The following is a 17,794-nucleotide window of genomic DNA, read 5'->3' on the forward strand; positions in this document are numbered from 1 at the left end:
AACGGGAGGGAGAATCGGAATGTAGCTCCTCTAGTATAACTGTCGCTCGGCAGACCCGACGATGCGACAGTTACGGAGAAGCTACTGTAGAGTGGAAGGGGCACGCCTCTTTCGGTCCCAGCCGAAATATGGTTAAGGTCACTCATGTAGAGTGCGACATCTAAGCGTAAATATTGGGCCGCCCTTCTTTTGATCTCGCCGCTTACAAGCCATAAGTTGACCTCTTCATCACTGACAAAACCATATTTATTGTTTCAGTAAGCAGAGCCGAGTTCGGGCCCACGCTCCCAGCCCGCTGATCCGCCAGCAGCTAAGTCGGTAAACCGGGAGAGCTGCCTTACCGACGAATGGAACGTGATCACTAAGACAAGGCCCATCCGAGGGTGGACCGATCGATCGGTCCCGTTCAGAGGCTCGAACGATCGGGGTGTTCGAAGGTCGGGGACGAGAGAGACAGAGAGAGAGAGAGGCGAGAGAGATCCTCGAAAGCACCTGAGGGGCCGGGGGTAGTCAGCAGGGCATCGTGTGCCACCCCCTGGCCACGGGGGGTGGGACAGAAATACCGTCAGCGTGGGTGCCGGTGCTGCAGGGGCGCGCCTGGCCCGTCGGCTCGCCCGGAGATTGGCACGCCGACTAGCGGCTAGCTCGGGCCCGTTTCGCCGGACCGGCCTGGCGACTTCGGGGGGCCTCACGTCGGCGGCGGTGGTCGTGGCGGCCACGGGGGAGCAATCCGCTCCCCCAACAGCTGCGCCACGCCATACCACGTCGAACGGGAGCACCAACGGATCCAATTCGGGCTCGAATCGCAAGAACAGAGCCATGTCCATGAGGAGTCTTCATCGCCGCGTCTCTCACCCGTAAGTCCTCTTCTACATCTTACCGTTCTACTTCTTCCTCTTACTTTTACTATTCTTTCTCTTTGTTGCCGTGCTTCCTGTTTACCGTATCTCCTAGATCCGCGCGTGAACGGACGGGATCAAGACGACCGATTCATCTGTCCCAGTGGAACCCCCACTATCCGAACTAGTCGAAGCACGTGGCTGATCAGACAAAAGATTTTTGAAGTGGTGTCGGTCAAATAGACAAAATTCTTGTGTTTTGTGCGGAGCGCTCAGGACAATTGAGGGTTCGGATAATCGAGGTTCTACTGTACCTCGTTTTCGGATTAGCCCTTCAGACATATCAGAAACGTGTACCGTGTACACTGTGTCTAGGGACGGATGGCGCAAACGGGCCAGAGGTGATTCTATTTGCAAAAATAAGTAATAAAAAAACGAATCGAATTTTTTCCGACGGCGCTTCGTGTTTTGAGAAAATTGAGTTTGAACGTTCGATGGATTCGCGTGGCGTATAGCATTCGCAAGAATTGCTCGGTCATGATGAATTTTCAAACGCAATTTTCTCGAGAACGGAGCGTCGACCTGGAAAATGTTATTGGTTTTCTTTTTTTTTTTTTTTTTTACTTATTTTTGTAACTAGAATCAATTCATTCGTGTACGCACACCTGTTCGGAGACACTCTGTATAGTGTTCGATATGTTTCTGTGAATATGTTAGAGAAGGAAGAGCTTGTTTAGAACGTTGACCTTGAGAATGTACTTCAAGGTCATTGAAATCGGTGAGGTGGTTCCTGTTCCAAATAGTTTCGTTTTGGTTAGGATTTCGTCGCTGATGATCTTATTGTGTTGTCGATTAGCCAGCGAGTGTTCTCGCATTTTTTTTTATTTTGTGAATTTCAAATTTGCTTACGATCTTTTGCTGTGAAAGTATGATCTTAAAATATTGAAAGTGATTATAGTTATTTGTTTTCAGTATCTGTTCGTGTTGTGTAATAGAAATGTATGGGAACACTTGTTGGTTAATTTAACACCAATGTATGACACACCGATATAGAAATAACAACTGCTTAAGTTCGAAAGTCGGGACAACTGTGAAACTTGACATTCGTGTCTCCTGTAAAAAAAAAAGAACATGACAGCCTAAAAAAGCAATATTGAGTAGCAATATTAATATAATAATGCAAAGCAGGAGTAAGTCAAACTGATGTAGATCACACGAAACAAGGTACGCCGAACGAAAGTACAACAACGGCAACGAAAAAGTAGAGCAAACGGAAATGAATATCAAGTTTTAACATTCTGAAGGATACAAGATTTGACAGCGCGTTTGCGTAGGGCGAAGACTGGGAGGGAACGAATAAGTATCTTAGGGGAGGGAATTGTAACGGAGTGAGGCAATAAAAAGGGGCAGCCTGAAATAAGGTGCTTGGAATTTAGTGCTTCATTTAAAAAGGATTTTAGCGTAACACTTTTTGTTTGCAGTATAAGCTAATATTTTCCACCGTAGTATGACAAAATCAACGGAGAAATGTACGTAATTAATTCACTTGACTCGATGGTGACAGCATTAAGTAGGTTCACAGAAACTTTATTTTACAAATACTGGCGTTAATAAATTATTAACATAATTTCTTCCGATTATAATAAATACATACAAACAAATACTTGAAGTTGGAAGAGTGTGTGGAGGCAGTCGTACAATTTTTGCGTACGCGTCCGACCATTCACGGAGTTGATCCACTGATCACTCGAAGCGTCTGACCATACGCGGATCATTTCACTCATTCTATTCCCCGTGGTTCCATATTCGGACTCCTCGCGTCCCATGCGTCAAAATCATGATGAATAAACTGCGAACCTTTGTGTAAAATAAAAATTGTCTAATAAATTCGAATTATTTGTTATCCATTATCAAATTAATGTAGAGTATAATATTATTCAATGTGTTCTCATTTTAAATTCGCCGAAAGATACTCACCCTAAACGAAACATTCTTTAGAACATGTCCACAACTGAAATGTTAGACTACAAAATATTACTATAAATCAAATCAAATTTTGACGATTCTAAACAAGCATTTAGCAAGTGACATCAAATACAGGAAATCATCTAAAAACGTATATAAAGTTGGGCTAAATTTACAGAGATCTGAAAATATTTGTTCATTGAAATTTAGAGAGATCTGAAAATATTTGTTAAATGAAATTTAAAGAGGAGCTAAATTCTGTCAAATAAATCAAATTGCGTTCGATTTATAGAAAATGGAGACGCATTTAGCAACTGAAATAAGGTTATATCTAGGAAAAGCTATAAGCATGTTTAATTGCATTTTGAGATCTGAGTATGTGTAACGAATTAAATCGAAATTACAGGAAGGTTTCGAGCGCATCTCCTTGATAAATATCCTGTTTAAATATGAATTCGCCTGAAATGCTCGGAAATGGTCGCGTTCAACGCGAGACACGACTAAGCGTGTGCAATCTCGATGAAAAACTGGCCGGCCGTATTAATTCGAAGCGGGCTGCCACCGCCGCGCGGCGCCGCGCCGCTTCGATCTATTTAAATATTCTTGATCCCATCCCCAGACACTGGATCTTAGCAGCGCCGCTTCGGCTCTTTGACGCTCGCGAAAACTCGATTATCTGTGCTCAAAGCCAGAAACGAAGGCGGAACTCCATCGCCGGGAAAGGTTTAATTCGGTCTGTCGTTGGCTCCGTGGGTCCGTTTCAGAGGCGATCCCGTCTGCCTCGTCTATTTTTCACGAATTTCTTTCAGAACGGCTCGCTTATAATTATACCTATCGATCCGATCCAAGCTTTTTTCAGTCGTCGCCGTAAAAATATTCGGGCTGTGACGGCGACTGTTCTTTCGCGATCCGCACCCCGCAGCGGCGCCATTCCTCGAAAAAACTGTTCCACACTCAATTTTCGAAGCGTACAGTAGCTTTCGTTGCTATTGCAAATTTGCTCTTAGAAATTGAAGCATTAACCCCTTGGCTCACAATTTAATACCGAGAAATTTTCATTCGTACAAAAGTTCAAAAACAGTCAGAATTGGCATTCGAAAACGTCTCCGTGATGTCGTTTCAAGACAAGGGGTTGAAAATTTTACCATTTAGCGAACTTTAGGGCACCCATAAACTCTCAGCCCACTCAAGAACAATGTTAATAGGCACTCTCGTCCATAATAGGTCGAACGCCGTCCCGAGCCATCGTCTTACATCGAATGAAAACGGTAGCCCTCAGGAAATGAAATAACGATTTGAGAATATTAACCCCTTGCCCTACAATATCGTGTCAGACTCGCGATGATGATTCTGAACAGAGTTCAATAAATACGTGTGTTATTAATTTCCTTTAAACCGAAATAAAATTCTATTCTGGTTTCATTAATGTTCAGCTATTGGAGAACATATGGGCATACAATAGATATAAATTGTCTCCTTTTTTAGGAAGTTACAAACTATTAAAAAAGTTCGAATCACTGAAATCTTAATGTAAATCGTAGTGCAAAGGGTTAATTGCAACAAATATGCAGTTTAAGCGTTCATTCGTTGGGCAGATCAGACTGTTGTAAACAAGTTCGTTACGTCGTCGCTTCCGAATTCTGATGTGGGACCACAGCGGTCAAACGAAGCCGCAAGAGCGATTAAAATCGGACACTTCAAAGGGACGTCGAACGTCTCTCTTTAGTCGGTAAAGAGAAGAGAAAACTTTTGTTCGCCTCGGAAGAGATACCCAAAGAGGATCTTCGTTCTCGTCCGCGGCCGCGAGTGCATGAATGAGATCCGACTCGCTCCCCCGACAGGCCCGTGATTCTGGTAATCAGTTCTTGCAAGCCTATCGAGGCGATTGTAGACCGTGAATACTCCCCCATCCCCTCATCCCCCCGCCCCGTTCCACGTGGAACTCGATATCGACAGAATTTCTTCCTTTCAAACCGCTGAAACGATGATCGATGCAAAAACACTGTGCACACACGGACCGCCCGGACTGTTTCTGCCCGGTGCGTTCGTGTAATAAAAAACGAGGGAGAGAGGGGAACAGTTGTTACAGGAATTGTTAGAACCGTCGGGAAACACCGTCGGCTTTTTTCTTTTTTTATTTCCATCCGACGCAGACCACCCTTACGATCGCTTTCGCTTTCGCCAGGCTCTACGAGTCTGTTATCCGATTTATGAATCCGCGCGAACGCTTCGACGGCGAGATTAATCCTCGGCGAACGCCGGGTCAGCCTGACCCCCTGTCTGTTTCCGCGCCCGACGGGATCCAACAGATTTTTCCTTTATCGCTTTAATGGAAACGGCGACGCGGACCAGGCTACCCTGACCAGAATACGCGTTTCCGAAAACGCCACGTGGACGTGTTTATTGCAGCCGTGACGAGTGTACGGTTGTATTTTCGCGACAACCACCGAATCTACGAGTAGTTTTCAGTGTCATGGATTTATTGTAAATTTAGCGACGAGATTTTACCGATTTTTTAGCTTTTCACTGAATTTTATTGAATGCTTGACCCTCGTCCATCCCTCGAGTCAAGCTGACCATTTTTCCCTGAGAAGTAGTTTTTTATTTATTATATTTTATTTTGTCGAATCTCAGTCCTTCAAGAAATTCAACTATTTATTATTAGAGGTTGTTAAAATTGCACAAAATTTCCCAGCACCCTGAAATGAAAGACGTCACCCCCACCACTAAAATCAGCGACTATAAATCATCTCTTACAACGTCTATTAAGAGGAATTGTAAATTTATTGGAGTTGTAGGATTTATTGTAAATTTAGCGACGAGATTTTACCGATTTTTTAGCTTCTCACTAAATTTTATTGAATGCTTGACCCTCGTCCATCCCTCTAGTCAAGCTGACCATTTTTCCTTGAGAAGTACTTATTTATTTATTATATCGTATTTTACCGTATCTAATTCCTTCAAGAAATTCAACTATTTATTATTAGAGGTTGTTCAAATTGCACAAAATTTCCCAGCACCCTGAAATGAAAGAAGTTACCCCATCCCTAAAATCAGCGACTATAAATCATCTCTTACAACGTCTATTAAGAGGAATTGTAAATTTATTGTAGTTGTAGGATTTATTGTAAATTTAGCGACGAGATTTTACCGATTTTTTAGCTTCTCACTAAATTTTATTGAATGCTTGACCCTCGTCCATCCCTCTAGTCAAGCTGACCATTTTTCCTCGAAAAGTAGTTATTTATTTATTATATCTTATTTTATCGTATCTAATTCCTTCAAGAAATTCAACTATTTATTATTAGAGGTTGTTCAAATTGCACAAAATTTCCCAGCACCCTGAAATGAAAGACGTCACCCCCCATCCCTAAAATCAGCGACTATAAATCATCTCTTAGAACGTCTATTAAGAGGAATTGTAAATTTATTGGAATTGTTTCACTGAATTTTATTGAATGCTTGACCCTCGTCCATCCCTCTAGTCAGGCTGACCATTTTTCCCTGAGAAGTAGTTTTTTATTTATTATATTTTATTTTGTCGAATCTCAGTCCTTCAAGAAATTCAACTATTTATTGTTAGAGGTTGTTCAAATTGCACAAAATTTCCCAGCACCCTGAAATGAAAGACGTCACCCCCATCCCTAAAATCAGCGACCATAAATCATCTCTTAGAACGTCTACTAAGAGGAATTGTAAATTTATTGGAATTGTAGGATTTATTGTAAATTTAGCGACAAGAGTTTACTGACTTTTTAGCTTCTCACTGAATTTTATTGAATGCTTGACCCTCGTCCATCCCTCTAGTCAAGCTGACCATTTTTCCTTGAGAAGTACTTATTTATTTCTTATATCGTATTTTACCGTATCTAATTCCTTCAAGAAATTCAACTATTTATTATTAGAGGTTGTTAAAATTGCACAAAATTTCCCAGCACCCTCAAATAAAAGACGTCACCCCCACCCCTAAAATCAGCGACTATAAATCATCTCCTAGAATGTCTATTCAGAAGAATCGTCCTTCGAGGCAGAACCGTCACGCAGAACGTCATCGATTCCGTTTCTTGACGAAGTCGCGTCGTCCCAATCGGTTCCCCCGGTCCTCGAAGACCGCCCTCAGCCCCCCACCCCACCCCCACCCCCCTAAACGCCGCGGACAATTATGCCTTGGGGACGGGCTGCGCGGGTTCGGCCGCGTTAATGGAGCAGCTCGACGCGGATTTGACGCGTCATTTAACGCAAGGATATTTGCATGGGCGCGATAAAGTAGATCAGCCGACGAACAAAGCATTCCCGATGACACGAGCAAGTGCGAATCCCCGGCCCGGGGCTACAATTTCGTTTCTACGGCCACGCTCGAACCGTTTCGAACTGTCGGAGATGGTGCAGTCGAGGGAAACAAAGGGGCGGGGGAGGAAGAGGGAGGGGTGGCTTCAGCGGGGGTGGATACCGACGATTGAAAAACGGGAAGAGACAAGAGGAGAGACCGGCCCGAGGAGCGTTGCCGACTTTTTCACCGGTTACGTAACCGTGTCGTTCGGCAAAGCGATTCGCGTTCCGATCCCGTTCTCGCCGCGCGATTCCACTCTGAAAGACGCGATCTCGCAACCGGGTCGACTGACTATTCTCTCCCTGTCTCTCTCTCTCTCTCTCTCTCTCTCTCTCTCTCTCTCTCTCTCTCTGTAGATCGCGATCAAAGAAATTCTGCGCTTTAACAATCCCACAGTGCCGCGATACGAAGAATAACAGCGAGAACTTGCTGCTGTCGCCGCGCCGGGTCGACGAATTTTGTGACGATTTCTTGATATGCCTACCTTGCCAATTTGATGTCTACATGGCTCTCTCTGGATCTGTGGATCTCGACACTTTGGCACTATTCGGTGTTCCGAATTTGGACGTCCGATGCAGATTATTTTTGTCACTTATGACTAAATTGCACGCACCGTCCCGTTTTCGCAAGCCATTTTATGAAAATCGAACGAGAAATTTATTTCGGTAACTGGGAGTGCTCACAAATGCTCATAAATGCATAAAATTGGTTAAACTTCACCTTGTCGACCCAGAAATTTTTAACTTTTCCTTATATAGTCCTGTAGATCTTGACAAGAAAATGCCAAAAATCCAGGTATTAATGTTAGGAATTCGCTGGTTTAAAAGTTGAGCGATTTTAAACGTTTTTTCATTTTGCCCATATGAAATCGAGGGTACTACACTGAAACTGTGAACAGTGTATTGAACACAAAGGCATTCAATAACAAAGGAATTGTGTTAAACCATAGTGTATTAATTTTTTTAAATGGGGACAGTCGACTGTGAAGGGGTAAACGTCAAGGAATTAATGAGATTCGACAAGTATCTCAGTTGCTTTTTATACTTTCATTTTATATTTCCTTATAGATCTATATTAAGTAATATAGTGATGACTAGTAATAATGTATTGAATAGCTACTGCTGAATGGACCATAAATTGCTGTAGGGTGTTTTTTCCATTGCAAATAGAGCCATATTTCGGCAAAGAGTAATATTTCTGAATTTCGCGAAGTGCTGGAATTCGAGAAAAATTCAGTCTATTGCCTTATAATAAAGAATCCGAATTTTCAGAATGGCGGCGCCACGAGCGACATTGCATGCTTTCCGGGAATTCCATAACTAGAACCGATACCTGAAATTCCATTACAGGATGTAAAATATCGGAACAATGGCAGTGCAATGCCGAGTCGTGCCATTTTTCACGATTACTTTCATTCGTGTAACTCTATGAAATATTCCATCAAGATAGACTTGGTATTATCCATCGCTTTTGAACATACTAGGATATAGTAATAACTTAAAGAATTAAAGTAAATTGACTGAAAACATAGTATTTGACATATAGTAACAAATTAAGAAATTAAAGTAAATTGACTGAAAGCATAGTATTGAATACAGTAACAAATTGAAAAGTTGAAATAAATTTTCTGGAAACGTAGTATTAACACGTTAAGTGTCAAAAATCAATCCCAGAGAATCTCACAAAATCAGTGCAATTTAATTAATGAAACCGGAACTAGAAATTTAAAATGTATTATAGGGGATGCTGTCTTAACCCTTTTGAATTCTAAAGATCCTAATAAAATTCGGTTTATCTGGATGTGTCACAATAAAAATGAATTTCTAAACTTAGTCAAAAATCACTGTCAGTCATATGTGACTGACGTGGCAGTTAACGTGTTAACTATGTAACTGTACAGTGTGTTAATTATGTAAAACTTGTCAGTGAGTGCGCGGATGAAACGGTACGTCCTTCACGTTTTCTGTTAGCTTCTAAATCGTTTGGCCGACTTGAACAAAATGTTATTAGGTACACTCACCCTACCAGTTTGCGAGAGATACAGGCCAGCAGGAGACCTGAACACTCATCCCTTGATCTCATCCCCTTGACGCTGTGCTATAATTTAAGTTTAGTGTATTATTATTTCCACCTATATACCGTCGACCCCGTATCATCCCTCGGATTTCCTACCCTTCGCACTTTGCGATAAGCCCGGTTAACGCCGGATACTTTAAACAAGTACTTAATCCTTCCGCGATGCTTGAGTAATTGTTGCATTAACATTTTCATCGATTTCGATCAAAGTTGACCTCTACTTCCGCAGTAAAAATCATCCGCAACTCGATTCGCACACGAGCAGACGATATGAATAATATTTGTACAGCGCCGATACGTCCGCGCTGTAGCTTAAAAACAATTTATCGCGCGTGGAAGACAAACGCGCGAAATATCACCGAAATTATGCAACAGCCTAACCGAAAGCAGGCGCCGTGCCAGCTTCGATTTATCGAGCCGCACGAATCAATAAACCGAAGTGAGAAGCGGTGAAATTTTTCATCAGAAATTCATCATTCGGCCAACTATGAAGAACTCACGCAACTTTCAGGTTAGCTAAATTATCCCCGCATTTAAATTTACAATTTTTTATTACCACTAAACGTACCGAGCTATAAACGTAACAGATACATAGCTTTAAAGCACAAGCTTTAATTTATTTTGACTTTGCGCGGTTCTCGTTGCAATGCGTGCTCCACTAAAGATATTTATTGAATCATGAAAGCATCTTTATAATTTCAACAATTGTCAAATGAAAAATCTAGAACCGGTCATTTGTCCGGTGGTGGTTTAGTGTTAAAAGCAATTTTTGTTCGAATGTCCAGCTTCACTGAATTCTTGATACTTCTATAAAATATTTCGTGCAGTATTACAATGCAGGATATTTCAACATATTGACCGAAATACTGTACATCGTACCATTATTTTCAACTAGATAAAAATCGTTGTCACGGAATGATTACCGAAATTGCCGAATTCCTCGTTTTGCTCGTCGGTCTGTCATTCCGCGATCCGACAGTGAAACAGCGTCCAATTAAATGACGCAGATAGTCAAGAGTCGGTTCACTCGAAACGCCGGAAAAATCGTTTGTCCAGGGTTTCTTTTTTCCACCCCCGGTTCTGTCAACGCGTGCGATAACTCGCGAAATGATTACGCGGAGATCGTGTGTGCGCTCTGCTAATTTGCATAATCAGTATATATGAGTATATATCAGTATATATATTGTATATGTCTGTATACACGGACACGTATAGACATCGGTGATTAATTTACGTGGCCCGAAATAGGTGGACGGGCGGTGCCGGTTGTAAAATTCCTGTCCCTGCGGGTGGCGTTGACAAATCGCGTTTCTCTTCGACGAATCTTCCATTTTTAGACCTAAAATCATCTACCGGTGTCTCTTGCTTCCCTGCTCAATGGCCCCGCAAATCGTTAACTAATTTCCACCCTACGCGCTCCTGATTCTGCGAATTCCTCGATTATACGTCGCGATTGTTAGCAGGCCGTCACTCTTCTACCATCACATAATACTCGGGAATTCATAAAATCCAGAAAAACGTTTTGTCTCCATTTTATCTTGACGATAAGAAAGTTTCTAGGTCAAGATATAAATTTTTCCTAGGGTCACAGTCTTAGAAAATAGTTTGTAAGAATGCGAGCTGTTACAAAGTTTTAATGGTTAGCTTATAATTAGCTCTCTCAGTGGGTGACTTATTTAGCGAGTCTCGCTTGTTAATTTTTAGTTTATGTTTTGTTTCATCAGATAAATTTTTCCCTCATTCAATTATTTTCTTTCTACCATAAGAATATTAAAATTATTAATATATAAAATCGAATACGGTTTGACGTTAATATCTTCCAGTTTGTCCATAAAAATGTGTTGACAAATGCATTGCAGTACATGGAAAAATGTACTTCCTTGAAAGGGCTGATTCCTGGGGTCATTTGAAGCAACTTTTTCCTTTGCGAAAATCTTATCCGCAGCTTTGTTTAATAGTTATTAACGAAAAACGTGGACCAATCAGAGCGCGGCAAGAGGGGACCGATTGCCGCTCGGCGACGGGCCCCGCTGAGCGTGGCGTTGGCATTGGCCGAGTGGGAATCGGTCCCCACTTGCCGCGCTCCGATTGGCCCATGTTTTTCGTTAATAACTATTAAACGGAGCTTCGGAGAACATTTTTGCAAAGGAAAAAGTTGCTTCAAATGACCTGAGGAATCACCACTTCCAAGGAAGGATTTTTCGGACACCCTGTAGATGCACATAACCGTCCAACTTTCGACGACGTCGTTTAGGATCCCAGCCGATGGCACTTTTACTGGAGGATAAACGATCGAATAAAATTCTAATAAAATTTTCATTGCCTTCAGCACGAGTATCACTACCGGTCGTGTATAATTGTTTGTTCGTTCTGTACTGCAACTGACGTGAACTGCTACGGGGTACGCGAGGGTAATATATGACGTCGCAGTTAACTCACCGAGGATTGAACACGGATGAGGCCAGTAGTCGCGATTCCCTTGCATCTGAGTATCTCTCTTTTTTTTTCCTCCCCTCCCTCCCGATTCGGCCGGGTTCAAATGAAAAACGATACAAAACGTAACGTTCTCCCTTTGTATTTCAACTGTCCTGTTTGTGTTGCAGTGTATTGTTTGTTTTCTCTTTTTGCGTTTTTAAACTTGATACCCTTAGCTCAGATAAAGTTCGCTTTAAACTAAATATTGATATCGTCGAATAACTGCGGACTACGGGTCTAACAAATTTGATTATTTAATTTATTGCTGAATAAAAAGAAGGAATTTTATTTTACAATGTACGAGATCCTTCGTTATTTAATGGTACGGGCGTTGTCACTTAATAAATTGCTCCGGACTTATTTATTTAAAATTGTCCACATTGAAAAGTAGGAACCATAGTGTGGTTGCGAAGTCCTTCGCGTGTATTTATTATTCATATTAATTGGAGCGGAGCAAGGTGTTATTAAAGCAATTTAAATATATTGCTTGCTGAAGACAATTATGAAATTCAAAACCGTCGGTGGAATGAAGTGCAAGAGGACAACAATTATTTGGTTCACTGTAAAATTGATGTCCGATGAGTTTGCAATGATTAAATTCGTTTTTAAAAGAATGTAAATGAACATTTTGTATGTTGAAATTGTATCTACGTTGAAACGAATGTCACCAGAAATTTCGAAAGTTCAATACGTAAAACGCTAATAATTATGATGTGTGGCGCGGAGTTATTATTTCTTTTTTTTTTCTTTTTGCACGTCGACAAATTTATGAGCTAAAAATGCGTGGATGCGCGCCGCTTAGTGGTTGCGTTAACATTGGGCGTGAAAAGAATTGCAGTAATAAAATAAAATTAAGCTTCAACCGGCGAAGTTGCGAGCGTGTAAGATTAAAGCGAGCATTTGACAAAACTGCTAAAACGGAGGACATAATGCTCCATTCGAGCAACAGTTTTTAAAATATCCCATTGGAATAAAGTGGGCGAATACGTTGCGCCGGGGGGACCGAGCCGAGAACAAAAGATAGGAAGCTGTTTGCCCATTATTCAGCGAACAAACGCGAGAACATCAATTCTAAAAGCGATATAACATTTTCCTACTAATTACCGGACCGCGGTTTTTCAGCGATTACAAACCACAACTTAAAAAAAAAAGAAAAATAAAACAGAAGCTTCCACAAAACCCAATTTCGTCTCTCATAAAAATTACTATAAAAATTGAATTTCAAAATGAATACAAGCACTGGAACGTAACCAATAATCACACGTTGATCGTTCCAAAAAGAAAATATGTAAAAATAAAAATCGAAATTTTATTTCACATCTGCTGTGATGTTGCCGACTAGAAAAAATTAATTTTGCATAAAAAAATTTACTAAACATTGCACGCGTGACAAAATAAAAAAATCGCAAAAATGTTGCCAAGTCGACTGTAGGAAACAGGAATATTTAAAAAATGTACTTTTCCTTAAAATAGTGTAACAATATTGAAATCTTCCAATGTTTTTCATCTTTGCATTTCACCTGTGCCACGAATGCGTAAAATCTGCAGTCTAGTCTAATTAAAAAAAGAATTGTTTTTAAACTGAATAAAAAAGTTACCGAAATTGAAATAGACAAAAATGCTTCCGCATCGTAAACAAAAATTCTGTGGTCCATTTAGATTCGCTGTTTCACTTCATCACGATTGATCACGCAGTATTCTATCTTTATCAAAAATGTTCAGCTTAATAGAGACGAATGGTGAACCATTATAATTAAACTGCAGACGTTTATGCAATTTCTATTTTCTGAACGAGGAGTTTCAATAAACTGGACGCAATATGAGAATTTTATGAAATTCTATGGCAATACTCGGTTTATTGCACGGTAAAGTCCTTTATGAAGGCGTATAATATCGCGAGGTATAATTGCGGTAATGCATCGTTATGAATTTGAAGTTTTAGATTTAAAAGCAACATCGTTAAAGCGACGAATTTCCGCGAAAACAGCATAAAAATTTTATTCCAAGCATTCACTGCAACCCACTTTTCTACTTTCATACTATCCGAAAATTGAAACCCTCATAACTTCTGTCAAGAGCATGAAACATGATTCTAATTATACTCAGTTACGGCTAATTTTGCAAATGTACATAATTGTAATCGCAAAGGAGCTCTATTCGAAGTCAGAAATCATATAATCGATAGAACATGACTCTGTGCCTTGGTAATACATAAAAATGATGTTGAGTATTATTTGTTTATAAAATTCTGAGATTTTAAAGTTCTAAAATGTTTTTAAGGCTGAGCCAGTTTTGAAATGAACTAAGTAATATTCTAGAACTAATATTCTAGAAAATTCAGAAATAAAAAGAGATGTTGTAGACAGAGCAAAGTTTTGAAATTAACTAACCAACTAATATTCTAGAAAATTCAGAAATAGAAAGAGATGTTGTAGACAGAGCAAAGTTATGAAATTAACTAACCAACTAATACTCTAGAAAATTCAGAAATAAAAAGAGATGTTGTAGACAGAGCAAAGTTTTGAAATGAACCAACTATGCAATTAATATTCTAGAAAATTCAGAAATAAAAAGGGATGTTGTGGACAGAGCAAAGCGTTGATATTTAGCATAAATTGGCAGCTCGTTCGGACAATAGCTGGCAATAACACGCTTTTTATCTTCGCGCTCGGTGCCTGCAGAGGCCGCCGGAAGTGCTCCGCAGCAAAGCCGCGCGTTGGATGCGCGTCTGCGGGTGCGAAACAAGCCATAATTGCCCCACGCCATGGTAAATTCCATAAATACTCGGTGACGATGCGAAACGTTATTGCGCTCACTGGCACACACCGGCAAACAAACGAAGCAGCCGATGCATACTTGCACGAACAGAGAGAGAGAGAGAGAGAGAGAGAGAGAGAGAGAGAGAGAGAGAGAGAGAGAGGAGAGGGAGAGACGTACACATCTAGATAGAGGAGACAAACACACAGAGAGCACTCGTGCACACGGACGATCTTCTAATAACGTTTGCATGCCAATAAAGAGGACCTCGGGACGTTAGGAGAGGGTGGTAAAGTGGTGGTTGCGTTTCGGAATCTAAGATAACAAGATAGAAACGGCGGAGGTGTATGGTAGGCGTTACACAGAGACTCGACCAGGGAGCAATCAATAACTGACCCATATTGTAGTCCTCGTTCTACTCTCTCCTCTATCTTCCCTCCGTCCTTCTCCTCTCTTCGTTCCTTCTTTGCCGAGCCCCGTACGTTCGTTCGTTCCCTCGGTGTTTTCTCACTCTCCCCCCCCCCCCTCTCTCTCTCTCTGTGTGTGTTTCTCTCTTTTCTCTCCTCTCTCCCTTCCTCATCCTCCTCACGTTCCTCGTCGTCCACCATGTTTGCGACGTTTCTTTCTCGTTGATCCTTTTGCCGTTGGTCACGGGAAATTTCACACAGTCGCGCACCATGGACCAGAAATAAAAAATTCTACGAGAGAGAGAGAGAGGAGAGAGAGAAAGATGGGCATGGCTTTCCCCAGCGGTTGTAAAACACAGTGGGCCACACATTTTTTGGGCAAGGAAAAGCGGTTTTTAGCGAAATGGGCTGGGAAATTGTGACTTTTTTCTACTCCCGGAAATATTTTGGCGGGTGAAAGCTTCCCAGGGTAGATTTCAGGTGTGTGTGTGTTCTGGGATTTATGACGTGTCCGGAATTTTCTAGTAATATTGTGCGCGTTGGATTTTATAGTTTAAAGGCTAGTAAGTTAAGTCAAGTTAGTTCAAGTCCCGAATATTAAGTAGCAAAGTTGCTACGGATATCCGCTTCCTGGGGTAATTATAAATTAAGTCCCAAATGCAAGTCAATTTGTAATCACGCAAGAAAGGGTACAGCAAATTCTGCTACTCATCAACAGAAATATGCAACAAATTTCAGAGACAAATTGAAAATCATTTCTCTGTAATTCGGTACATTGTGATTAATTAATACTGTCATTTCTTCGTATATCAACTATAGAGTTTGTATATTTTTGAGAAATGGATTTAAAAATCAATTTATTTGACTTGGTTTGTTAAAGTCTCTGAACCTATTTTTAAATATAAAAAGCCACATTTTAACACTAAAATTGTTATGTAAAAGTAATTACTATTTAGTTAAAAGCACTTAACCACCATTTCCTCGAGTGAGAATATTAAATTCGAAACTTAACAATTTTATTCACATTCCTATATATTAGTACTATTCTATAATTTTCCCAGCAATGTAACAAAGCGAATTTCGGAATTCCAGAGCTGCATTAACGTGTGTCCAACAAATACGCGCTGGTTTTTCCGAATGAGGATATTGATCCGAAAACAATTTCCAACTTTTCTTCCGGAATGTTGATACGTGGCACTCACACACAGTGATTCGTCAGGTGCCGTGTCAGCGCAAAAAAAAAATGTCGCCCGATTTTTCGGTGGGAGCACGAAATCCGGCGGGCTAATTAATTGGTCGACACGTCGATCTTTGTCCCGCGGAAGGATTTTCGCGATTCGCGGTTGCGTTTCACCCGTTTCGGCCCGGTGGAACGCGGAATTTGATGTTCAACGCTGTCAAATTGAGGCGAGGGATGAACAAGGGCATCGGCGATTTAACACGTCCCACTGACCGATGGATTTTGTGTCTCACTGTGCAGGCCGGTAAAAATGATTATAGTAACTACAATTTTCCAAGTCAATTGCATAAACGTGTAGAGATCCGGAATCTGCAAAATTACGTAGTCACTCTGTGAACCCTCTTTTCTTGAGAAAGCTGCAGTTTCCTCTTCAAAGCGTTCTCTTTGCCGAAGAGTTTGACGTTCCAACATCATTTCCCGAATCAATCGCCAATCCACTACAATGGCTCCTCCGAAATCACTTTTTCAATATTGCACAGTCCTTGAAGCGCCTTCACCGTATTAAGAACACCCTAAATCCGTGTACTAGATATAACAATCCGCTTCCAACGGAAGTGCTGTTGCACCGGCACGTGCGATCCATTGAAATAAATAAATCCGTAGACTTTCAACGATAAGAAAAAAAAAAAAGATCGCGTTCGTCTCCTTTCGTTTGATAATGTCAATCTATTCACATTATCACATAGAATTTTTCAGAATGTCTTCGCATATACGAAAGAGATATGCTCTCCATCAAGCAATAAACAATCGCACGAACCTTATTATTTTTAATCGTTCTTTCTTATAGCTTTTCCAATTCGTGACATTTTTCTGATTAAAAGGAGCCCAAACATGACACCCTTCGGAGCATGCTTGCTTCTTTAATCCACGATTCGGTAAAACCTCGATTATCCGAACCGGTCATATTTGAGTCCCTCAGTTTTCCGTTTTGCGTATGAACAGTTCAACCTAAAACGGTCCATATCAAACCGTATTTATTTTACGAATTTATTATCTACCCCCTCCGCTGATTAGTTCGGATAATCGAGGTTCCAAAATATCGTGGATTAAACACGCAAATATGAACCAAATTGTGTCGTGTTTGGTATCGTTTCAATCAGAAAAATGTCACGAGTATATCAGTAATGGTGTGATTAAAAAATAATTATAAACAAGAGAGTTTCATCACTGAATTAATATTGACTCACCGGTGTCGATGTTCCGTTTACTCCCTATCCTTTTCCACGTTCGATACTAGGGTAAGGGATCAATTTTTGTCGCGACGTTCTCGCATATATCGAGACGTTACTGTACTTTATATGACAAATTCGTAGACTTGAAGTAACACCTTGACGTTTTCTATCGATCAGCAGATGGGTGGTAATTATTCGAGATACCTTTGTCTCATTTTAGGAACATTGGACGGGGATGGTTCGGACCATTTATCCTCCTAAAATTGATTAACTGTTCTTATGGTTTCCTCGACGAGGTCGTTGTTCTCATAGAAATTTCGTTCAATGCCACACAAAAAGCGGTTTCCCGGGCTGTCGCTGTGGTAGCTAAGGGAGAGGGCTGCCTGGCCGAGCAGAAGGGCGGCGATCAAAGCCTTCCGGCCAGGTTCCTTTCCAACCTCCGATCGGAATTTCCTGGTGGAAGACCTGGTACCGCGGGTGGCTGTGGAGGGGGTTGGAGTGTCGTTTTAACAAGAACCCGCAGTGGATTAGCG

At 41.0% G+C, this 17,794-nt stretch overlaps 1 protein-coding gene across 6 annotated transcripts in view; it reads left to right on the forward strand.

The window, feature by feature from the left end:
• The first annotated feature begins 441 nt into the window (after positions 1-441).
• Ih (hyperpolarization activated cyclic nucleotide gated potassium channel Ih) overlaps positions 442-17,794 on the forward strand; it is a 225,566-nt gene continuing 208,213 nt past the window's right edge. For all 6 annotated transcript variants that reach the window (XM_076788621.1, XM_076788615.1, XM_076788616.1 and 3 more), the window contains exon 1: positions 442-857. In XM_076788621.1, the coding sequence (XP_076644736.1) occupies positions 820-857 (38 nt within the window). In that variant the 5' untranslated portion in view covers positions 442-819. The remainder of the gene's footprint in view (positions 858-17,794) is intronic.

The sequence above is a fragment of the Halictus rubicundus genome, chromosome 5 (assembly GCF_050948215.1).
Source record: "Halictus rubicundus isolate RS-2024b chromosome 5, iyHalRubi1_principal, whole genome shotgun sequence".
Classification (NCBI taxonomy): domain Eukaryota; kingdom Metazoa; phylum Arthropoda; class Insecta; order Hymenoptera; family Halictidae; genus Halictus; species Halictus rubicundus.